General features: G+C 27.3%; 2 protein-coding genes across 3 annotated transcripts in view; one reads left to right on the top strand and one right to left on the bottom strand.

The window, feature by feature from the left end:
- Nucleotides 1-4,579, top strand: part of LOC100568705 (E3 SUMO-protein ligase PIAS1-like) — a 6,984-nt gene extending 2,405 nt beyond the window's left edge. Inside the window, exon 2 of the mRNA XM_016805386.2 lies at nucleotides 2,662-4,579. Coding sequence (XP_016660875.1) covers nucleotides 2,662-4,218 — 1,557 coding nt within the window. The 3' untranslated portion in view covers nucleotides 4,219-4,579. The remainder of the gene's footprint in view (nucleotides 1-2,661) is intronic.
- A 1,380-nt stretch (nucleotides 4,580-5,959) lies between these two features.
- On the bottom strand, nucleotides 5,960-9,012 carry LOC100160090 (serine palmitoyltransferase 2). Of its 2 annotated transcripts, none has more exons than XM_029485767.1 (9): nucleotides 8,875-9,012; nucleotides 8,428-8,577; nucleotides 8,213-8,367; nucleotides 7,921-8,141; nucleotides 7,327-7,490; nucleotides 7,081-7,242; nucleotides 6,746-7,008; nucleotides 6,530-6,659; nucleotides 5,960-6,068 (listed from the first exon to the last, which is right to left on the bottom strand). In XM_029485767.1, exons 1-9 carry the CDS (start codon nucleotides 8,935-8,937, stop codon nucleotides 5,970-5,972), a joined length of 1,407 nt encoding a protein of 468 aa, XP_029341627.1. In that variant the 5' UTR covers nucleotides 8,938-9,012; the 3' UTR covers nucleotides 5,960-5,969. The 2 variants fall into 2 exon arrangements, with proteins under 2 accessions (XP_029341627.1, XP_029341626.1); XM_029485766.1 differs by having other exon boundaries at nucleotides 7,777-8,141; nucleotides 8,875-9,011.
- Nucleotides 9,013-9,273: the final 261 nt, after the last annotated feature.

Below are 9,273 nucleotides of genomic sequence, written 5' to 3'. Positions count from 1 at the left end.
TATAACAACTCGTTTCTTAGCACACCAAATGAACGAATACAAGGTTTCCAAGTTACTAAATAGATCAGCAGAATTTGAATTGGACAATACTATTTGCTTCACAATAAGATTAAGTCTGTGTGCATGGCACCATACAAACGTAGCATGTTTATTTTTCTCTTGAATTAATGCTTGAAGACTTTTAAAACACCTCACATATTTGATGCACCATCGTAAGATTATTTGCCCTGCAAGGTCAGTTTCCAATCATAACCTTCACCTTCCATTATGTTTTTAAATAAACTAAAAAGATCACTGCCACAGGTATTAGGTAATTCTCTCGTTGCTATTAATCGTTCTAATACATTCCTAGATTTTAAACAAGTATATCTAATAATGAAAGGCATGTGCATTAAACGTTGAGTCAATGGCTATACTAAAAAGGCTGGTATTTTTTACTTGATATTGAATAGTTGTGCTGATATCTTTGGCTATACATTCCATTAATTGGTTCTGCCCCCGATTCTGCCTTTCACAACTAATAAAAGATAATTTTGTCAGCCTCTAGATTTTAACTTTGTAATATATTCTGAAAGGGAAACAGAGTTTTTGGACATTAAAATGATCAAATCCTTAAAACTTCCTCTTGATAATGGATTTGACCATTGTTCATTACGAGGTTCAGTATGTCCTTGAAATGAGGGTCAAAAATTACATGTTTTATACTTTTATTTAAATTTAACTCTTATAGGCTCAAGCCATATTAACAAATTTAAAACTAAAAATGTAAAATTTATAGGTTACCAAATATGTATAACTAGATCTGGTTTAGAGCTGTCAATGTAATGCTTAAGCGTTGTCGATGCCACAAAAAAATTTCACTTATATACTTGAATATAAAAACTAATATTTTATGACCATAATTGAGTTTCTAATAATGTTATTACTTGCTGTGCATGTTGTTTACAAATTTATTTTGAAAAATAAATCTAAGAAATTTTGAAACATATATGGTTGGAAAATATACCTACACTTTAATATTATGAGATCTAATGGAATGGATCTAAAGATACTGACTACTGATAAATTAATTATGAACTGAAATATTGAATAAGTGGGCATTAAAAATAATAGGGTTCGGCTATACTGGGTATTGTACTTACATGGGCTACGGTAGATATTAAAGTGATTATCTTAAAAGTATTGTTTATGATAATAAACTTTTTATTAATCATTATTTAACTTGTATCCATAAATCTACCTATTACAATCAATTACACATGGCAATATTCCATACCTTCCTAAATAACGTGTTATTTTTAAAATTGTAAACTTAGTGTTTAGTTGTTGTTAGGTACCTAAATAAATTGGTTATAAATAAATGAATCATTATAACTATGTGCCATGTTGAATGTTGATACCGTTTTAATTATTATTATTATTAGTTTATTATGCAGTCACCAAGCGGAAATTTAAACATACTTATACAAAATACATAGTTATACAGGACCTAGAATAAAGCCAAATAATACATTATAGTAGAATCTCGTAATTCAGACTTACTGTTAATCCGGATTGTAATGATTTAGTTTGAATTGATGATTATAGTTGTAATATAGATTACATACTACATATGTATGTATTGCAAATAGATACATTTATATAATAATACATTTCCCCCTTTTCCTTAGTAAGCTGTTCATGAATAGCATAAAATATTCTGGTACTACTCTGTTATTGACTCGCTGCGATCAACAAATAATAATTTTGGATGGCTGGGAACCGTACAATAATACTCAAGAAATAGATTATTATCATGTTCAAGTTAACTTTAAGTACAACTTTTTGGACCCTACATCTGATGCTCACTCTCAAAACGTAGGGAAAATGTTAGATGTTTCCAAATGGAAGAAACAAACTACTTGGTGCTAGTGCTGCTAAAAATGTAGCAGCCTAAGCTTAGTGAACAGGATACTTATTAGATCAAATTTTATTGGACATTTCAGAATTTTAGTCTACATTGTGATACCATATAACGTAGTCGTAAATTAAATTCAATTCTTTGCTAGGTATTTTATTATAATTTTTAATGAATCAGTATTTTTGTAATTTTTTGTAAAATTAATTAAAAACAAATATATTATAATATGAATGTTATATTAGCGCTATTATGGCAGGGCAATAACAGACCATAACCAAAATTTTAGATAATAGTGGCACTTAATCTTTATCCGAGAAAACTCTGCTTAGTTGATTGTTGTTTCGATTAATCTAGATTTCCAGTAATCCAGGTGGGGCCTGGCCTCACCAAGTGCAGATTAGTGAGACTTTTGTAGTATAGGCTAACTTGTTAACAAATTTATAGATGTCAATACATTTTCCCAAGAATTTAACAAATTGAAAGAGTACATACTTATTTTAAATGAATAAACAAAAAAATGATATACCTAAGTAAGTATATTCATGTATACATGTTGCTATTATTTTTGGTGCCTATTACAAATGAGTATGATATTTATTTTAAATAGCTAAATAATAAGCAAGGTCTAGGTGTGTACAAACGTACATGAAATGATGAAGTAATATTTTAAACTTGCATTATTAATTTTTTTTATCCCATCTTTAGTTGTATAAATTTACTTACTTGTTAAACTATAATTTGTTTTTATTTTTTGATTTTAGGTGGATATTGAATACATTCAACAGGTGGTATATGATTTAAGACTAGATGAACTACAGCAAATTTTAGGAGATGTTAAGCAGAACCAATCTGGTAGCATACAAGTGTTACGCCAACGTGTTTTAAGCTTGTTAACTGATCCTAAACTAAAAATAATAGACTTCAAACAAAAAATTTTAAAAGTCTATAACGCTAGACTACATCAAAACCAACAACCTCAACAACCACCACAACAATTTTTACAAGCACCTCGAAACAACCTTCAAATTCATAGCCAATCTTATACATCACCAAGACCATATCCTACACAATCTGTTATTGAAACCCCAAGTCCAGCTATACAATTTGAACACTTACCATTCTTTAAGACGATACAAACATTATTAAAGCCTGTGTACTGCCAGAATAAAATTGATACTGCCAGCTTAACTGGGATAATTTATCTAACAGAAAATATTAGACGTGCTATTCTTAGTTCATGGAATGCTGCTAGACAAGAATTTAAAATTCAAGTAATTTTAAGATTAGTACAAGTCGGAGCTAATGAAAATGATACTGAACGTTTACCTTACAATATCGTAGTTTTTGTAAATGATGATGAATGTAAGTTACCTCCATTAAACTACCCTACAATAATGGGCATTGCTCCATGGAGGCGCAATATTCCTATAGATATCACTCGACAAGTGAATTTAAAAAATTGTGGAAAAAACATATTAAAAATTACATGGGCAAAAGAAAAATACAAATTTATGGCTGGTGTTTTTGTGGCCCACAGATTGACTTGGAATGATCTGCTTGAAGAACTTAAAAAAAGACCCAAACGTGCCTCTGATAAAACTAAAGAACTCATTAAAAAATCTATGGTAAATGATGCTGATATGGGTGTAGAATCTATAATTGCTACTGTTATGGATCCATTAACTAAATTAAGAATGAAACTTCCTGCTCGAGGTGTAGACTGTATACATTTACAGTGTTTCGATGCAATACAATTTTTACAGATGAATGAACAAAAGGCAAAATGGAAATGCCCATTATGTAATAAAAAAATGAAATTTGAAAACATTGAAGTTGATGAGTTTTTTTTAAATATCGTTCTAAGTCCAGTTTTAAGCGAAGAATGTGAAAATGTTCTTTTATTAAAAGATGGGACATGGTGTAATGAAAAAAATAAAGAATTTTCAAACAATTCTGGAACAAATGACTGTGGATCTACAAAAAATATAGAAGTACTTACATTATCAGATCATGATGATGATAATGATGCGATTATTCCAAAACCAAAACGTTCCAAGTATAATCCATCAAAAGTGGGAGAATCTGAACATGGTATAAAAACTGAAGACCTAAGTGACGAACCTATTAATGGTGGTAGATCACGCCCATTAATACCATTAATAGATTCAATCTCTACGTCAAATAATGTTTCCCTTCCAAACATTTCAATCTCAGGGTCCAATAACTGTGTAGCTGGTATTTCTGGGAGTAGTAGAAATAATAGACATCAAGAAAAAGATAATTCAAGATCGGTTTTATGTGTTATAACATTAGATTAAATTAATGTATTTCAATTCTTACTGATCTTAGATTGTATACAATTTGTTATGTTTTTAACTCTCTTTTAAAAACATAGTATAACTGGAAATGATTTGTATTTCATCAAAACTGAATAAATTGTAAATAATTAAAACTCTTAATAATGTATGTAATAACTACTATTAGAAGCCTTATTTAACTTGATTTTAATACAGTTATTGTTGTAAATAAATCATATTTTCCTATGTTAATATATTTATATTATATCATTTAAAATATAAAGGTACCACATTACAGCCTACTACTGAACATGATTGTGGCTGTGGATTGGTAGCTACTGATATTCTTTTTTACCAGAATATAATATTTTTAAATGTTGAACTATTGTTTTCAATAACATTAAAACCATTCATAGTTATAAGTGCCTATAAACTAACTTAGGTTAAAATGATTATAAAAACAAAATTTTTCTATTTTAATAAAACTCCAAAATCTGAAATGTTCTTTAAATTCTAAATTTTATAATAACATGTATTTACAGTATTTTTAATTTCTATATAATTATGTTGTATTCAGGGGCGTCATTTAAGATTTTGAAATGGTGGGGCAACTGATTAAATTTGCCGACTTTTTATCATAATATTTTTTAAAAAATATTATGGTTACCCATATATTAAATATTTATGGATGATAGACCATCAATAAAATATTTTTTCGGGAAAAACATGTAAGAGGTCAATTTTAGTAATGAATTATGATGTCATGAAGATAAACAAAGAACATGAAACGTTTCAATTTACCTAATTAAATAATAACATTAAGGATAGTAAAACATTAATTTGTTTACTTATCTGATATGTTACTATCAATAAGTTTAAGGGAATAATAATAAAAATACTTATAATTTAATTATTTGTATATTTATACTTAACAGCACTTAAATTAACTTACTTATTAAATACATAAAATTGTACCTTAAATATTAATACATTAAACTATTACAGGATATCTTCTATTCTTAAGATTAGCAAACATATCAACAGCTTCTTCAAGTTAACATGACTATGCAAGTATATAACTCTCCTTCAACATTTATTACTATTAAATTACCTAATTTTAAATCCTCAGTTGTACTTCTTTAAAATGATTTAATAATTGCCATTCACCAAAAATTTGTAAAGATTTTGAACGACATTAACAAAATTAGTTATAATATTTGAAAGACTGCTAACAGTATGTATGAGACAAAGATTTAAACAATGTGCGTAACAATGGACATACAAAGAATAAGGTACAATCGCCTGAATTCTTTTTTGGACACCAGAATATGATCCACTCATCACATTTGCTCCATCATAGCACTGTGCTATACATTTATTTATATCTAACTTATTTTCTGTAATAATTCTGATTATTTCTTGAGATAAACTTTCAAGAACTTAAAGACCATTTAAAAAACTACTAAATAAATATGCATGTGGTCCAATGATAAATAGTGTAATTTTAATTTGTTATTATAGTGACATTAGACTTCTGATATAAATTAAAATTGATTGATATCATGGAAAAAATGTTTTCATCAAAATAATTTAAGCCGTGGTCACACGATTATAGAAAAACACAATATTAGATATAATAGTAATAGTATGATATGTTCTATTATTATAGTTTATTTATTATTTGTATTAAATGTGAATATTTAAAAATTAAATATACACAATACAAAATTATTTAACTTTATGAAACAAAAATATAAACAGTAGTATTTAAATTAATATGGGTTCTCGTATAGTATTTCTTCATTGAAAATTGGTTTTTTAGAATAGCGCAAACCCAGTTTATTTATTATTTTTTCCGTGGCAACCAGAACCTACAAATATAAACAATTATAATTTAATATGATTAATATATTATAATACCTACATAATATTATATTAAATGTTAGTTAGTAAATATAGTGAAACCTAAATGTTTCATATTGTATTAAATTATACAAGTTATTAATATTATTTTAAGAACTTTGTTTGGCTTTAAATTAAATTATTAATTTGTAGTTTTTAATGGCATGAGTAATCATTTTTTTAAAAATATTTTTAGGAATCAAAAATAAAGAAATAAATATAAACTGTAATATGCTCTAAAGACGAAAAATTTATCAAAATAAATATTCATACAAAATATGCAACATAAACCTCACATATGCTTTTTGAAATTCATAAAATTAATTTCTATCTAACTGCAAAAAGTACCTACTAACCATGAAAAAATATGCAATTGAATAAAAATCGGCACTTTTAAAGTATCTATAAATATCACACATAATATACTTACTTCATCAAGTTGTTCCTTTGTCAATGCAGCTGACATACAAAAACGAATTCTTCCTTCAAGTAATGGAGTAGCTGGAAAACCAACACCAACGGTAGCTATATTAAATTTATTGAACTCTCTAACCGTTGCCCTGAAACAAATAAGAATAATACGACAGTTATTTATGAAAAATATTAATATTTTATCAAAAATAAAAGTACTATTATAGGTACTTACCCAACTTTAGATATCATATACACCAACATAGGAATAACAGGAGAGTTGTCATTTCCATATACTACACAACCCAAGGCCTTAAGTTTCCTTCGGAAATATTTGACATTGCTTGCTAGTTGGATAATTCGTTTTCTACCCTCTTCTCCATATTTTCTTCCCATTATCATCGACATAGATGTTATGATTACTTGAGCTACAGGTGGTGCCATAGATGTAGCATAACATGAAGCATGACTATTTACTCTCAAATAGTCAATTAAATCCTTTAATAGCCAACAGGACAGTAATTAAAAGTTAATTTGAACATAGAACATAGTTATATATTTTATATATACTTTACTGCCAGCTATATACCCTCCAGCTGAACCAAACGATTTACTAAACGTGCCCATTAATATATCAACATCTTTTGGACAGCAGTTATAATAATCGAATATACCTCGGCCATTTGGTCCTAAGGCTCCAATACTATGAGCCTCATCAACATATAAATAAACCTAAAATGTTTTGTTTATTATAATTGTTGCAAATAACAATATAATATGATATGGTTAGCCATAATCAAGATAACTGATAAATACTTTGTATTTTTTTTTAATGGCAATTATATCTGGAAGATTTGTAATTGATCCTTCCATGCTAAAAATGCCTTCAGTTACAATAAATATTTTTTCCCAAGGTTTTTGGGTTTTCGGTTGACCAGAAACAATATTTTGTCGTATTAATTGTTCTAAATGTATTACATCTAAAAATAAAAAAAATATTTATTATTAAATGTATTATTATTTAATGTATTTATGGTTATTGGCTATAAATAGATTTTAAGAAGATTTAAATAAAGTATATAATTCTTGAAATGTATAAAGATTTTGTAATGTTGTATATTTTACAACTTAGAACTGTTTAAAGTCAGGCTTAAATAGAAACCAAATCAAAATATAAGCTTTGATCTAATTTATTAAATAAAATATTTTGATATTTAAACTATCAATTTAAATTATTTGTTTTATAAATATTTTATAAACCATTACCATTATGCTTATACACTACAGATGTGGCTCCTGACAGTCGTATCCCCAAAATAATAGACGCATGATTACATGCATCACTTAGTACTAAGCATTCAGAATTTATGATGGAAGGTAAATTCAGAGAATTAGTGGCAAATCCCATACCAAATACTATAGCATCATCAACACCTAAGAATGCAGCTATTAGTTGTTCGAGCTCTAAATGAAGATTGTTAGTTCCAAGTTCTTGACGTGAACTATTGACTGCCCAACCATATTTCTTAATTATGTCTTTTGTATCATCTGCACACGGACCTTCATTTTGAGCAAAACCTAAATAATTATATGAACCTAAATTTAGAAAAGTAGATTTTGTGTCCAGAAGCCTGCAATATGTTTAAATTTGTATTACTTAATTAAACAATAGTAGTAATAAATAATAATAAAATATTCTTACTCAAATGACCAACAACTGTCATGAGTTACCCTATCCATGATATCAATCTTTGCACCTGGTACACCACAAACTACTCGATTAAAACAGTCTTTAACACGCCGATATACATATCTCAAATATATGCTATCAAATTTATTGTACAGTGGTGGATATCCCTAAATGTATTATTGAATATTATAATTACTATAAAATATGTAAATTCATTAATTTTATACCTTGCGATTTTTTTCAGTAGTTACTTTGGGAGTAAAAACAATATGATTTATCAATCCAATAAAAATCAAAAAATAAAATCCCAAACATGCCATAACTGATGTATATAAAGGCCTCTTTTCATATGATTCTTCCATATCATGAGTTATTTTCTGAAATAAAAAATGTATATTACTGAAAATAGTGGATTATACATATTACCTATTATAAAATAATGAGTTATAAAAGCTAAGAATGTATAAATTTTAATTTTTTAAAAAACATTCAATATAATTGAAAAGCTATTTTTCATTATTAGTGCTCACAAATCAAATAATGTGGACTGTTTTACAATTTAATTTTTCTTGTGACTTGTAAGTACCGCTTTCCTAATTTATTTTAATTATTTATTTAAAAAGGTTAAAATCAGAGTTAAAATCATACATAAGCTTTATAAAGACTTGTATTACCTTTTCTGGAGATCCTTTTAACTTCGGACGATCTAGGTATGATTTATTTAGCACTGAGGCCATTATGTTTTACAGCTGAACTTTAATCTGATAGTTTTTGAAATTTATCTAAAAAAAAAATTTTTTAAAATATAATATAATACGTACCTAGGTATAATATAAGTTCGTAGTCAGTACCCACTATATAGATACTAGTACACTACAGATTATTTTGTATACAATAATATAGATTTATGGATTCTTATCCTCACCGTCCTAAATTATTTTTATATGGAGTGTTTATACTTTTAGTTTAAATCTCGTAATACGTGTAAAATACAGAAATTTGTGCTTCCAACAATAAAAAATTTGGCTGCAAGTCGTTATCAAAAACAGATAAGTCAAACAGGTCATCATCAG

The sequence above is a fragment of the Acyrthosiphon pisum genome, chromosome X (assembly GCF_005508785.2).
Source record: "Acyrthosiphon pisum isolate AL4f chromosome X, pea_aphid_22Mar2018_4r6ur, whole genome shotgun sequence".
NCBI classification, from domain to species: domain Eukaryota; kingdom Metazoa; phylum Arthropoda; class Insecta; order Hemiptera; family Aphididae; genus Acyrthosiphon; species Acyrthosiphon pisum.
Note: the sequence above shows the minus strand (reverse complement) of the source record. Positions and strands in the feature narration are given on the sequence as shown.

Excerpts from the sequence above, each read along its gene's own strand:
- LOC100160090 (XM_029485766.1), bottom strand. The coding sequence starts at position 8,937 with ATGGCCTCAGTGCTAAATAAATCATACCTAGATCGTCCGAAGTTAAAA. Across the intron at positions 8,368-8,427 it reads CTACTGAAAAAAATCGCAAG|GGATATCCACCACTGTACAA; the intron begins GTATAAAATTAA and ends TAATACATTTAG. Across the intron at positions 7,491-7,776 it reads TGTAGTGTATAAGCATAATG|ATGTAATACATTTAGAACAA; the intron begins GTAATGGTTTAT and ends TTTTATTTTTAG.